The sequence below is a fragment of the Aquila chrysaetos genome, chromosome 22 (genome assembly GCF_900496995.4).
Source record: "Aquila chrysaetos chrysaetos chromosome 22, bAquChr1.4, whole genome shotgun sequence".
Taxonomy (NCBI): domain Eukaryota; kingdom Metazoa; phylum Chordata; class Aves; order Accipitriformes; family Accipitridae; genus Aquila; species Aquila chrysaetos.
In genome coordinates this window covers 4,735,311-4,751,572 of record NC_044025.1, presented here as the reverse complement: position 1 = coordinate 4,751,572, position 16,262 = coordinate 4,735,311, and the positions used below count along the sequence as shown (strand labels likewise).

The 16,262-nt window shown below is 36.0% G+C and overlaps 1 protein-coding gene across 1 annotated transcript in view; it reads right to left on the bottom strand.

The window, feature by feature from the left end:
• SLIT3 (slit guidance ligand 3) overlaps positions 1-16,262 on the bottom strand; it is a 536,791-nt gene that overhangs the window by 469,899 nt on the left and 50,630 nt on the right. Inside the window, 1 exon segment of the mRNA XM_029998071.2 lies at positions 11,029-11,100. Within this exon segment, the coding sequence (XP_029853931.1) occupies positions 11,029-11,100 (72 nt within the window).

Genomic DNA, 16,262 nt, shown 5'->3' with positions numbered 1-16,262 from the left:
CTTGCCAATCTATTCCTGTAGCACCATAACATTTAATGACTTGCAAGAGTTATTTTAATTTTGTTTCATAAATAGTTTCTACTCTTCTAAGTTTTACAGTGTAGACTGCACTTGGGACGTGAAACTGCATCAGACTCTAGATCAAATACCTCCTGGTTCAGCTCCATGTTGACCCTTTTGACAGGCACACATATGCCTCAGGCTACAACCCCATGGCTTCTCTCAACTGAAGGAGATTTGAATCATAATGAAATCCTGTATCATTTATGACTATTTCAAAAGCAAACGTGGTGCATTTAAAAGTAATAGCAGTATTCATTTGGGTGACCTTTAAGTGTCTGAAATACTCTAAACAGGCATGCCCTATTACCCCTGTGAAACATATTGAAAAGTTCCAGAAAGCCTAACTTAAGCTTCCCATTGTACACGTTACAAACTTTGAGAAGAAAACCAAATGAGAATTAAAACAAGGAAGTATTTGGTCTTGCATCATTTTACCCACAATAACCTTAAATCATGGGGCACTCTGAATAGACAATAAATCCCTGCAGGTAAAGCTGACTTCTGCTGCTGTGAAACAGCAAGCAGTAGAGCTAGATGCCAGAAAACTGGTGACAGGAAAAGGCCTTTCATTTTTGAAGTCACTGATCAAAATCAAGACTTCATGTGCTGCACTTTTAATCTAACCCTCGTTAGTGCCTCTAGAACAATGATCATGTCCCCTACTTCTTCTATCCACTCACGCAGGAGAAGAAACTCTCATTATTTGCAACATATTTCCAAAGTATTTGAAAGGACTTTTACAAGACAATGAATGTAAACTAATCTTTAACCTCAGGATGACAGCCTATTATTGAAAGCAATGGAAATTTTTACATTATCATTACTATATTTTTCCTGTTATGCAGATGAGATGTCTGTGCTTCAGGTCACCAGTTCAATCTGTTCCTATATTCACCTTGTGTAAGGAAATGGCCTCAAATGTGAAAATAACACTAAACACTCCTATTTCTAATCTCCTGTTCACAAAAAAAAAAGAAAGTTATATTTATTCTGCATTTTATCCTAGTTGGAGTAATGAAAATTTACAAGTGAATTTGCCACTGCTCATTCTAACTGTGGCCAGGACTCTAGCAGCTCTGGACCATTTACTAAACTGAGCATTCAGCAAAACACTTTTCAGCTCCTTTCAACGTATAGCCAATGGGGAAAGTGCAAAAAATATTCACATATGAATTAACCAATTAAATGGAAGTTTTTAAACAAGAAAAGCAATATCCATACAGCAAAAAATTACGTGCAAGTACACCATGATGTGCTGATATTTGCAGACTAGCTCTAGTACCGAGGCCAAAAAGCCATGTTAAAGCACACGCAGTAAATCTGACTCTGACAAACTTTGAACAGGCACAGTCAGACTAACAGGGTTATTCAGTTTCTGGAAAAGTAACTGCCTATAAACCGTTAGGTCGGAATACCTACGATAATAATATACTTACAGATATAACCTAACTATTCTCTGACTGCAATCTACACAGCTATTCAAACCTCTGTGGAGTCTAACAAAAGCAAGCCATGACTTCAACAGACATATCCACTCTGCAGAAGCCACCAGCAGCAATGCCGCCTCAGCCTCACCATCACCACAAATCAAGCCGGAGGAACCGGAATACAACACTGTAGAGAGCTACAACGCTTGAACTCGTGCTAACAGAAGCAAAAGACCAAAGTTCTGAAGACTAATGTAAGAAAATGGTAAGTCAATAATGCCCACCCACAATTATTGCATTTTGAGAACTCTGTAATAGCTCCTAGTCATGTGAAAGCCATCATAACAAGAAGTTGACTCACTGTGTTTTTCCCCCCAGTTTTAACTTGTCACTCTAAACACAGAAGTTGAAGCCTGTTAAAAAGGACGCATTTCAGAATTGGCAGAGCATATATGACCACCCTCAGAAACCATCTAGATGATGACTAACTATGGAGTCCTGATGGAGTTGTCTTTGCTGTAACTCACTTAAAGCCACAAAATAGTCTCGAAGTTCAGAAAAGCCTAATTTTGCTAAACACCTCCAGGATATTCTCAAATATCCTGGTTGTGGAGAAAAGAACAAACTCTGATGGGAATTCACGTCTAATTGGATTAAGTGACTACATACCAAATTTTATCAATATTCTTTTTTTGATACTAAGAATAAGAAGGATTTTAAGAAGCATCAGAAACTATTTACAACAGCCCTGTGGATGTAAAGTCCTGGGCTGGACTTAGTAAGTTTACAAGGCTACTATTGGTGTTAGTAAAATAAACCAAGCATTTTCCAGTTCAGGATTGTGTTGAGAAGGCAATAACAGTATAATAATTTTTAATATGTAATTCCCAAGACATGCGATTTGAAACTAGAATATGTTTGAGAGTGCTTTAAAAAAACCCTACATTCAGGAAAACTGACACCCAGCAGCATGGTTAAGACTACCAAATAACTTAGTGGCAAGTTAATCTCACAAACTGGGAGCCTCCTGATTTCTTGAGCTGAACACCAACCAAAAGAGCACGTCACTTTTCTAATAGCATAGGAAAAAAAAGTGAAAGTGGAAAACAGCAGGTACTCAGCTAATAGAGTAAAACAACTTACTTCCAAAGCAGACTTATGCTTCATCTGCATGTGTAGTATTTCTTCTGGAAAAGTATAATCCTTTGCCACAACCTACCTTAAATAGCTTAGTAATAAGATGACCTGATCACAGAAGTTGGCAATAGATATCATCTTAGAAGAAAGACGCCACTAAAACCTGAAAGTAATTTTCGCAAAAGGCGCCCTTTCTTCTCCAATCATGCCTATTTCCCCCTAAGAGGGGAAACAAGACATCTGCACAGTATAATTTTAAATAACCAATTTCACACAAGGGAAAAAGTATCATTGAGGAGGGAGCCTTCTGGCTTTTTGACATGTCTTCATTTGTTTTCTACTCTCACAATCATAAAAAAATCCTTCAGTCATATTTTTAAAAATTAATCTTCTGCACTAATTTAAACAGGAAAAAATCCTTAGACTCTCCAAATAAAACTGGTGTATTTGTATTAAAAGAAAAAAAAATTGCTAAATACATTATTTACAACCAGAGCCAAAAAGAAAATATAAAATTACTTCAGTTTGATAAATGGTGTAAATGTCATCCAGCTATCTGCAGCACAAGCCTCTGACCTAATGCACATCTTCCTCAAGCCAGAAGTGCACCCTAGAGACCAGCAAACACTTACTGTAATTATTTACTATCTTCTAAAAAGACCTGCTGCGATCTATACACAGTGAAACTACAATTATTGGATGTGGATAAAACCACAAAAACACACTGTTACAAGCCCGTACTATTTTGTCATGGTAACACCATAACTCACTCAAACGCATGTAACAATTGAATCGTCAGGATCCTGCTTGAATGTGAAATGATAATGGAGCTCTAAGCCAGCAATCTGTGAGAGCTTTCTTTCTAGAAAGAGAACAAACAGAAATATAAAGAGGACACTAAGAAAATTTATGAACTGATTGCTTTTCCAAACACAGCTTCTGATGACATCCACAAGATAAAAGACTCTGAATTTGATCAGGAGTCATGATTTGATACTTCAAGCTTACTAAGGATCAGGCTGGAAAGGAGGGTTTACAAGTGACAGTTCTAGTAAGGCTTTCAGCAGCAAATTCTTGGCAAATCATACACATGTGAAACAACCTCCTAGCTACAATAAACATCTTAGCTATAAATGCACTCAAAGGAAAGCAGACATTGGTAAAATCTAATACACACTACACTTGTCAAATTCAAACCAGGAGACACTGACTCACCCGGGCCAACTTCTGACTGCAGGCACAGCGTGCAATAGAATGACATAATATTGCACAGCGAATCTAGAAGTTAAGTACACCTTTCTATTTATGTTTAACAAGTTCAGCTTCATAAGTAACGCAGTAACTAAATAGTTCCAGCTACTCCTACTAGGAATTATCTAATGAAACTACTTATACAAAATCAAATACACACACTGCACAAACACTAAAATCATAAGGAAGCAGACAAATCAAGAACAGAGATGACAAACAGCAGTGTGTGAAACTAAAACAAAAAGCCAGTATGAAAAAAACAGACTACATAGGTTTTCAATGTCTAATAAATGTATCATTAAAATTGCTTTTAAGTATGCACATCCACACAATAATACACATTTCTCACCAGCATCTTCAAAGCGTATGAATTACGGGATAAACCATTATTTCTGGGTAGTTTTAATGTGGTTTCAACACCTTGGTCAAGCAAGGAGAAAAATTGAGTGATGAAGGCTCAGTTAGCCAGGAAAAATTATAAAACTTTGCATGAAAAGTCTTCAGAAACATTTGGTATGTTTTGTGTCTATTTGCACATGTGTGCTTTCTTATTTCTAATCTACCTTTAAAAAATTAACAACAACAAGAACAAAGGTCAAACAGATATTCAATTTTTACTGGTGCTCCTACAGGTATTATACTTACATTTACTTATTTGACTGTTTTACAGTGATATACGTACCTTATTAGCCATTAATGTCCATTTATTGCATACCGAACTAGAAAACTTAGATGATCTAATACAACCCATAGCTGTGGTTATAAAAAGCAGATGAGGTTCATATCAGTGTTTGAAATAAACTATAAATAAAATGGGAGGTACACATTTTTCTTATTCCAGGAAGAAAACATTTCAGAAGTAAATTAAATATAATCAGATAAAACACAAATTAAATGTCATTCCCAATGACAGTGGATCAATGCAAGTTAACCAAGTTCCACATATTATCCTCTTTCATCATTCCAAAAGTAGCAGTTCTATAAGCAGGTAGATGCCAGATAATTCCTGACAACCATTAACCTAAAGGAACAGCATGATGTAGCGGGTTGAGGACAAGATACCCTGTACCATTTTAGCAGTTAGCTAAGTAGCCCCTCTTCCCCTTTTGATTCTTTTTTCTTATTCCATCTTTGAACACTCAAGTAATACATTTCCCTTTCCAACTTGTTTCAGTGAAGTATTACCTAATTAACGTCTGAGTAGCTCTTTAAAAAGCAAAACATCATTACTGATAGTCACTGACTATCAGTGACTACCCGTCACTAATGTTACCCTGGGAAACATTAATTTACAATTAAGAGATACATACATCAATGGGAAACTATAAGACTTACTATAAAAATCTTACGTTTCCATCACGAAGCTGCATGACCTCAAGATAAGAAATCAAATAACAGCATCCAAACTTTGCTCCTAATAAATTTACTGCAAAAAGTTTTTCTCTGTCTAAAATTCAGTTTGCTTCACTACGCATGAGTTGTTTGGCGTGACATGTTGTACACATATGCAACAAACCAGTTTCCTGTTTCTGCCTGAACATAAAGAAACAATTTTTACTGTGAGGGTGACTGAGTACTGCTACAGGTTGCCCAGGGAGGCTGTGAAACTGCTATTCTTGGAGATACTCGAAAGCCATCAGGACATCAGCACCAGCCTGCTCTAGGTGACCCTTCTTGAGCAGGGCGTTGGTTGGACAAGACAATTTCCAGCAGTGCCTTCCAACCTCAACAATTTTGTGATTCTGTTAGAATATTGCCTCTTTTTAAGACTATTCACAGACTTTGTGTTGCATGCTACAAGTACTTACCTGCTGTTACCATCCATCTATCATAATCACCTTTCAAAATATTCCACTATACAAGAAATAAAGCAGTCCCGCTAATCCATCTTTATTGACAGATTTCACTGTGCTACAAATACTTACACCATGTTAACAACAAGCAACGTGTTATACAATGGCTATTCCCGATACTAAGAGGCTGTCCTATTTTATTAAAACAAATAATTTGTCTACAATATCTCCTTCCTGTTGATCTTGCTACTTTAATCTCCTCTGGAAATAATTACAGATGAATATGATAAAACACTGGGACACCTGTAACTGCAAAGTGCAAATACCTTGAGGTTTGAAAAGTATTATGCATGCACAGCCATGAACTGGTTTTGTCTCAAGAGTTCAGGATCCCAGGGCTCTGCTCTCACACCACAATGTTCAGCGTTAGTCTGAATTCTAGATTCTGATACTACCTAAAAAGTAAACTACTGAATGTCAGAGTCTTATGGATACTTCCACTAATCTGATACTTTTGGTATCATATTTCAGTATCTTTAAGTTTCCAGAGCCTGGTTTGTTTTGTCAAGCGACAACTAAGACAGTTCATTAAAAGTGAATAGACCCAACAAATGTTCCATGGCTATAAATTCAGTGGAGGTATTAATTCTCACTGCAAGACTTGAGTTCAGAGCACTTTTACGAGTTTTCTTCATCCACACAAAGGAACTTAACTTTACCTTGACTACTTAGCAGCTGGCTTTATGTGTGGAAGTTTCAACAACAAAACATATATTGTTACATGTTGGGGTGTGGGAGGGGTCTGTTTCCCACTTTTACTTTGGTTTTAAAGATATTTATGTATCTCATGGACCACTAGCATACTAGGCCTTTAGTAAAAAGCAGATGCACTATGATCATTTTATAAACCAGCTGTGCACACAAAGGAAACCCATGATTCCAGCATGCACAAAGCTATGTTTGCAAACTTTGCCGATAAATTTCACAAGTTGTTTTGGATATTTGAAAATAATTACCTTGGAATCAAAGCCTGGTTTTATAGCTGTTAAATCACATGTTTTGGTTTACTATACTTGTTCTATGCCTTTAATCACTTGTATTAAGATTAACATTACCTTTTTCTTTATGGCTATATATTAGTAAATAATATCTGAAACTATACAAAAAATATCTTTCTTGTTTCCATTTCTCAATTTATTAAAAGTGCCTTTTCCTTGATTCAGTTTTCTCACTGAAAGTGCCTGCAGTTTGAATTATTAAATACTTAATTATTTATCCCAGATAAAACATTTAAGCAGCTTTAAAACCTAGGAAATCAAGGCAACAGAGCAACAGCAAACATTTCCACTAGAGAATCCAATCAAGGGTTCATTCACCATCCAACTTAAACTTAAAACTCTTATCTAAACTAAAGCAAGCAAAATCCATGAGTCTCAAAAGCCCCTCTTTCTAGAAGAAAAGGCTCAAAACCTTATGAGAAACTCGTTTTGTGGGACGTTTCACATTCCATCTAAGGTTTATTCCCCTATATATATATTCCTGCTTCTAATATCAACCAGATGTGACAATGAAGTCTAAGCCGCACTGTAAAAGATGCAAAGATATCCTGTAGTTTGGCATTTTGGGAGAGGCTTGGAGAAAAAAGGCAAAGGTACCTGGAGCGTAAGTGATTGATTGAAGAAGTAGTTATAATGAGAAGCATTCCAAGTTAAGTTTTATTAGTTGTCAGGAAGACTGCATTTCAGTGAAAATGCACAGTGCCCCGACATAAGTACGCTATGGTGACAAACAAGGAAACCATCAGGGACAACAGCATAGCTGTCCCAAACTACGCAAACAGCGTGCATATGAAACAAAAGAAGAACTCAACATTGCCAAACAGGTTTGTTCTCTAGCTTTTCAAGCACATTATTGACACGAAAGCTTAGTGTTCCACATTTTAATTTCCACCAGCAATACAACTGAAGAGATTCTGCTGATACTGAACTACATAAAAAAAAAAAAAAATTTCTTTCTCCAGTAAACTCACAGGCAGATTTCAGCCCAGCTGACAGAACACTGAGAAAAGTCTTCACGTTTGTTTTGCAACCCTTAACTATTCCTGAAACATTAACAGGTCCTCCCTGAAACCCTCCAGCACACAAAATTCCTGCATGTTTAAACAGGTCAGTCACTCCATCTCCACCAAATTCTATTAATGATAATAAATATACCCAACTTTCACACTATTATCAAGTTATCAAACTTAAAACACCACCTTTGTGTTTAGTTTTATATTTTTTTAAAAAAATTGAGTTTGGACCTTCATTAACAAAGTTGTAGGCTGTTATGGTTCACTGCATGCCAGCTAAAGAGAGCAGCTAGAAGAATCACTGGTCATTTCATCTGTATTTGGACAAGACTGAGTTCTTAGTTTTCAACTAATAACACCAAATTTTACATTTGTGGAACACTGCAGGGCAATTTTTAGTTCTTAAAATTTTGCATCATTTCAGCTGTAGCAAGCTTACACAATTAAAATACTCTATTTTGGACTTTCTAGTTTATCAGGATTATAATTATTAAAATAGAATAAAGTAATTGACTAATAGCTTAGTAGCCCAGAGTCAACAGTTTGAAACTATGGCAGCAGAAAAAATATACCTATACTATGGAAAATTAAAATTAAGATCACAATTATCTACACTTTTTAATGTTCATTTTAATTCACTCCTCGTAAAGGCCACAGAATCTACATCACCCATGTATCAGTCCCTCTTATCAGTTTTTGCTTCACTACTTTTATTCCCTTTCATCGCTTTCTCAGCTATGCTTTCTTCTTGAAAGGCTAGGTCAGAGCAGCTGCGGGAAAGGAATGCAAGCATCATGCCTCTTCATTGAAGCGTTTTACCCAGAAAGCTAGTTGTGGCCAACGGAGACTGGTACTGCTGGACTTAAGACAAGTCATAACAGAAGTGAGAAAGAACAACTCTGAAATCTACTAGCAGTAGGACCAAGACAGTAACACAAAAAAATAGAAAGTAACCATCTTGGACATACTTTTCTTTTTCCTCAAAGTAAAAGTGTGTGTATTTTTACAAATTCTAGTAGGTAGCAAATTTCTTGGTTTTATCCCATCACTGAAAAACATACAACCAAACTGCATTGGGAGCCATAGCAGTTCACTTAGCTAAGATTTATTTACTTAAAATATACACTATATTTATATAACACTTGTATCTTCAAAAGAAAAAGCAAATTTCTACTGACAAACAGTGCTAGAGTGATCTATCTAAAACACTATTAAACAGTAAGCAAGACTTTGAATGAATGTCAGTGAATAAAGACAAATGTTTCAACAGCATCCATTGGGAGTCATTACAGAATACAGCATTCATATTAATCATTCTATTCTATGTAATTTTATTACAATCTTTATATTCTAAAAGCAAAATTGTTACTTTTGCTATTAAGGACTATAATGTATCATGATTACATGATCTACTAAAAAATACACACTCTGGTATTGAAAAGCCTCAATTACTTCACTTAGTTTCCTTGTGCAAGGCTCCCTAAGACAGATGCACACAAGTTATCAACACACACAACCTTCCCTCGAAACCACAAATTACCATAAAGTTCCTTTCTGCCTAATGATAGCCATGTACAATGCAACCACTCACAGAAGTTTCAACATGTTAAACTGGAATTTGTATTAGTGGATACATGTAATCACTATAAAATTTTTTTTATAGACAACCAACCTACATGAAGCAACTCTTCTACGAAATAAATACAACTAGCATCTTCTGGAGACCAGATCAGGGTATCTGCAAGTAAGTATCAGCTCACGCTTTATACTTGAGGGGAGTTTCAAGATACAAAATTTCAAAAACATGCAAAGAACATTAGGAAATACAACCAAATCACTCAGCCCTAGCAAATCCACTGAGCAAACATTTTCTAGTGCACTCAAAACCTACGACAAAGCTTGCAAAAACAAGTCCAATGAAGATTATTCAAGCAGATTAAGACTAAAAGACAGCTATAGTTTGTAATTATTTATATTTTTATACATATATTTTAATCTCCAGAATGATGTCATTCACTTGTACGGTTTTTCATGAGCAAGTTTGGACAACAACGAAGTACATAACAGAAATTCTCCAAAACTGTATCAATATTACTCGCTTCACGACACTGTTCAATTTGTCTGCTTTTAAAACATCAACAAAGAGCCTACTGTTTTTTAAATAGTCAACTGATTCCAAAATTAATCTTCACCATCACCATGTGTTTTGTATTTCCACAGGAAGAAAAATTTACTGCACTGCCTAAATGGTTTGTTTGGTTGCATATAGAGATATTAAAACAGTTATAAAAACTCCACATGGATGTAACAACTTTTCTGCCATCCTGTAGTAACTTTACAATTTCACTAGGCAAATCATAAGTCTGTCTATCTAGTCTTCCATAAACAAACTCAAGCATAAAAAAACCCCAGTTTTACCATATAGTACATCTTTCAAAAAGACAGTCTGGATCATGAGTTTAACTTTGGCAGGATCTAGAAAGTGATTTCAAACAGCTTTTGACTACTCCTTTAAAAAGGCAGATGATTCTTTTCTTTATAGTAACTGTGCAGGCACCTGTTCATCCATTTTATCTCCATTCACTTTTTTTTTTTTTTTTTTTTAATATATTGTATAAATCATCCAGTCATCGTGCGAACACCACCCTCTCCCTCCACCAAAAAAAAAAAAAAAAAAGCCAAGCTCATGTTAGTCTTCTCTTGCTGTTCAAACTGGTCTTGATGCCATCTAAACATCTTATAACACAATTTTTATATTTCAAAGAGATGAAAAAATCTTTACCTCTCTGTATTTCCTCATCTTCCTGACTGACAAGGCAGCAGCCGTAACTTTGCTGGTCTGCCTGGCAATGCCTTGACTTATTTAAAAAGAAAATTTTTAAAACTGAAAAAGTTATAACAATCTGTATTATGTCAACATGCTGATTTTTAAATAAGAGTATGCAATCTCTTTTTGTGGATGTGTAGACTATACTAGACATGCGAAGTTGCCACTTTTCATGGTTTCTATAACTCTACATAGAGAGCTGAAAATAATTCACCTTGAAGTCATCATGGTGAATATACGAAGAATAGAAAAATTTTGTGGTTTCACTTTTCTCTGATATTTATGCTCTACTGAATTACAACTACACACATGCAAACATAACACATCATCTTAAGAACCCTTACTATCTAGCAGTTCTAATGTCACAAAAATTAAACCTTTCGCCACAGGCAAAACACAAACGTACAAATCTGTATAATAAGGAACATACAATAGAAACATAAATCAGATAATACTTACAATCTAGTTAACTTCTGTGTGTTCTGAAAAAGCAGCTCTGGAAGAACTTGCAATTTATTCTTGTTCAGACGCCTAAACAGTTACAATCAGAATAAAAAAAAAATTAGATTATCTTCCAATTTAAGAATCTTATTCAATTATGCATAAACACACAAAGCTCCTATTGTATTAAACCTCATGCTACCAACTCAGCATAGAATGCATTGTGTACGTTATTCATACACAAGCCAAACAGATCATACCATCTGTAGAGCACCTGCTTACAGTCTTGAGATAGGGAGTCAAGTGACAGTCACCACAAAGTTTGAATGTTTTAATAAGGTTGAGTACACAAATTTTTTTTTTTTTTAAATCTTCCTCTGGATGCCTACTAACAGTGAATCATATGGCCTCCATGGTCAGCTTTTATTGCTCTGAGGAATAGTGACCAGGAGGTATCTGGATTTTTTTCTCTCCTCCTAAAAATGTAGGCACAGTAAATTAAGTAACTTGACCGACCAAGATTATTTCCAGATTAGCTATTATTTCTACATTATACACACAAGGGGTTTTTTTTGGTTTTTTTTCTTTTTTTTTAAGAATTTTCTTAAAACTTCACTTAGAAAATATGAGCGCTGTTGTAGAACATATGAACATACAGGTAACCAGACAACTATATGGTGATTTGAAATAGAATCTTAATCTTTAAGATTCTTCCAGAAACGTTTTAGAGAACTGCTTAATGTTTATACATTAGTCCACTTTACTCACTCACCATGAAAAGTTTTACACTGATGACCACAACTTGTCAACTGTAAGAAATCAACTGTTGGAAGTTACTCCAGCTTAGCATGTGCTATAAAAAGCATAAGCTTCCTCTCCTTTGTAAAATGCATGCCAGCTCTGCAAAATCTAAAACCAGTTCTACTTATAAGAAACGATCTTTTTCTACAATCCTTTTTCTGTTGTCTGACAATAAAAACTGTCCCTTGCTTCCACAGTCCTAATGAATGTTATTTACGTAATGAAGTTGACCTAAACCAATTACATGTAACTCCACTGTTCTAAACAGGAAGCTGACTTCTAATGTATGTTCATATATAAGCCTGTATTTATGGTTCCTTTGATCCCAATTTACCTTAAAAGTTAACTGTAGTAACAGATCTATTTTTGCTAAAGTTTTGATCTCGGAAGACACCTGGAACTTTTAGAAACCTACTGATACTTAGCATCCAGTATCTGGTTTCCAATTTTCTTACGCACTGAGTAATTTCACTATCAGAATTCAAGAATTTTTTTGATTGAAAGGCCTTCCTCAGAGATCAAACTAATGTTGTGGGGTTTTCATATGGCAGAGTTTTCATATGGCTACCATATGAACATGTCTTGTAAGATAAAGGGGCGATGGAGGAGAGGGGAATATTAACTTCTCTTTCTGACACCTAGAACAGATCAAAGGCTACTTTTGCTTAGCTTGCTTACAGAGTCTAAACGTTATGCATTACGCATGCCACATGCTAACTTAAGCAGAAAAAAAAATTGGTTATTTCACAGTGCTTTTACTGACTACCCAACTACATTTCTGAGATAAATGAACAAACCAGTAAATGAAACACTAAACAAGAACATGAGAGATACTAAGCACTAATTTGCATTAAGTACATGGGAAGATTTTAAACTGGACTCCCTTACCCATGTGAAATTTCACACTTTTATACCTAATTAAACTTGATCTTAATCTTGTTTAATTTAAGGTTGATAGTAATGTGCTACTTAATCCTCCTCAAAATCATGTTTTCAGTTAAGCATGTTTACATTCTAGAATAGTTAATCTACTTAGCAGGATGAAATACAATGCAAAAAATTACTTATGATAATACAGGGCTTAGAACTCCTCAGTTCCATCCTCATTCATCAAGACTACCACTAGTTCTTGAGAAACACTAAACATGTTGAACTTATTTATCGATCAAAATGAAAAAGACTGCCAGTGAAAGGCATCTATTCCACATAGTTGTCTAGTGTTTATTACTGTGTCTGATCATCATTCCAGTCTCACAATGTACATGCAAATCCAAAGTCATCTGACTTATCTCAAAGCAACGTCCAAGGAATGTTTGAAGAATATTATCTCTACTTGCAAGGATTTCACAAATGCCGAGTTTATGCTTATTGTTTTAAGCCACAGAATCTAAGCAAAATGAGATTAAGTTTCTAGAATAGGAGGTTCCACACCAACAAGCAGACAAGAAAATGTATGTAGTAACAAAAAATTGTATTTTCAAGGTTAGAAAGTTTGCAACCTGAGAAGTCAAATATTTACAATTTCTAGTGACACAAACAACCTCCTGGGAAAAAAAAAAGCTAACAAATATTTTTTCCTAACTTATTATCAAATTAATCCAGAAGAGCAAATATTTTAAATTATTTCCTATTATGGGCCAACACCACTGTACCTGTGATGGATAAAGGACCAAGCTCTCAGCTGCTCTTTTAAATTGTCCTAAGCATTTTAAGATTTCATCCTGACATTACCTTAGTATTGATTTTCTTTCAAACATCATATGAAGTAAAGTCCACACAAGCATGCTTTTGAAAAGCTCACACTGTGACCTACTGTTCACTAGCACTAGACATTTCATATTGGTCTAAACATATTTAATATTTTTAACATTATATTGTTATAAACAAAGTGTTGGCCTTTTTATTCTGCAGCAGTAAGAAAGCCGAATCCATCTATCAAGACCAATAACTTGATGACATTCTTCCTTTGCCTTAACTCATGTAAGCTTGGTTTTCAAAACAACCCATCAATACAGGTTAGTGCTCCTGCACTGTACTGCACATGATACCGTCCTCAGAATAGTGTAAACACACAGTACTTCTGTCACAAACAGAGCTTGCAGCTAGTAAGGCAAGGAAGGCTACGCTATTAATTGATAACTAAGCGAATCTGAGGTAGCAACAAACATTTGAAGAGTCCATGGCTACTGATGTCTTGGTTCAAGCTATGGGACTCTCCAAACATCCCTTCCTAAGATTTACTTCAAGTTGGAATTTCTGCCAAAAGTCATTTTATTCATAGTTTGATTCTCAGGGGAACTCAGGGAATGAACAGGGTTTTGTTTCTCTTGAACATCACCTACTGTATTTAAATAACTTCTACTGCAATACGCAGCTAAATATAAGACTAGATCAGCTTATACAAACTCAGACATACTTGACATAGGGTACATTTAACATGGTTTTATTTATTATGTGCCAGAAAGCCACCAATAGCCTAGGAAAACTGCAATTACACTTCCTATTTCTCTTCCTGGGCTTGAGAGAAAGGCCATTAAGAAAGTTCTCAATACCGAAGTATCAAAGTACAAGACAGGATGTTTTTAAATCCTATAAAAGAGACAAAGAAGTGTTTAAAAATTATTTAATGAAAAGAGCAAATGTTCTGAACAGTCATTTATAAACAGTTTCCTCTGGTTTGACAGAGAAGTGCCAAACACGAATGAAATGTTACGGAAGAGCTCCTAACGTGCCGTTTGACAAGAACTTCAGTTTATCCTCATTTACCAGTAAGCTCTAGGACAAACAAGGAAACTTCAAGTGCAAGGTGAAGCAAACATTAGGAATGCCAGCACAGGGCAGGACAAGCTTTAACGTGGCTGTTCCTAAGGGGAACTTCAAAGCACAGGCGGAGTACGCTTTAAGGAATCCATTGTGCAGCAGCCCCTTCACACACGGAAAGACCTGAAGAGCAGTATAGAAACACCCTATGCTTGCTTAAGCCTGTTACCTATGAGAGCCTTTCACCATCATGTTACTGCCTAAATCTTAATCCTGTCAGGTGTTTAATTCTAATTACAACAGTATTTCTGATTTTATAACAAATACCTTGGAAAGGGGGAAGCCATATATTATTACAATAAAATAAAAATGGTCTGCAAAAAGTTCATAAACAAAATGAGCCAAAATCTTGTAAAACGATTTTGTGGACACTGTTCTTGTGACTGCACTGTATTAACAAATATAGATATTCCTGATTTTAAATTAGTGACTTAAAATAGAACTAACATCAAGACATAATACCTGGAAATAGGATTTAAGAGCCAAGCCATTTTTGCAACTGCAACTTGCTACACCATGAAGGAATGACATGTCAGTTTTGTGAATCTGAACAGTAGACTAAAATTAAAGAAAATATCATTTACATTTTCTCATGAGCAAAAAATCAGTCAAATTTTCATTGTCACACCAAATCCTTTGCACTGTTCAAACTGGGAGCACCACCTGGGACTCATAGCACACCACGACTAAAAACTTTGGTCTGTCCTCTTCTCTCATGTTCAAAACGCATCCACCACGCAGCCAGCACATGTAGACGCTCATGCGTGCACACGCATAGCACCAATCACCACCATACCAACACTGAGGTACGCCCAGAGGAAGGAAGGAATCTGGGGCGCAGAGCCAGACAAGATCTGGTCCACGTTGTTTCACCTGGGACTGCTGGATGAGAATGCAGCTGTTCAGTCTCTGAAGTATTTTGAACTGGATGTTTTACAGCTAATAAGACCTGCAAAGTATTCCGGGAATTTGGAGCACTGGGCAGAATGATGCATAATCATCTAATGCCACAGAACAGATTAGCTCCAGTGCTGGATCAGAAGCAACTCTGGATGTGCACAGCATGGAGCCCAGACTAATAAAACCTCCTGGAAGCTGAAGAACTGTGCAGAGAGGCTCTCCAGGAGTCATATCAGCTCTGGCAATACCTGCATTGAGTCAAAGTTATTAAGTCTGATTAGACACATGCTGACTGTACAGTCAACAATCTCCATACACTGCAACTCCCGCCATCTTCCAGATTACTTTAACCACTACTATACGTGGGAAATAGAACTTTGCACATTCTGTTTTGTTAGTCTGCTCCTCACATCCCCATAAGTGACCCATAAAAGCTGACCAACCACCAACCGTGAACAATAGTTCTCAATGTGTAAGCAATGGACTTCCAGGAGTCCATACGTCACCTCCAAGGCATCCATGTAAGACTACCACACTAGCACAATGTCCCCTCGCTAGGCTCAAATATATATTCACCTATGCTTCTGTGGGAAGATGTTTAGGGAGCTCTAAACGGTAAAGGCTAAAAACCTGTATTTCTGTATGCAGGAATTCACTACAAAAGTGCACTACTGTTTCTTCTGAAATGATTATAAATCGTTGGCACACTTCTAGTAACTAAGATTGCTTAG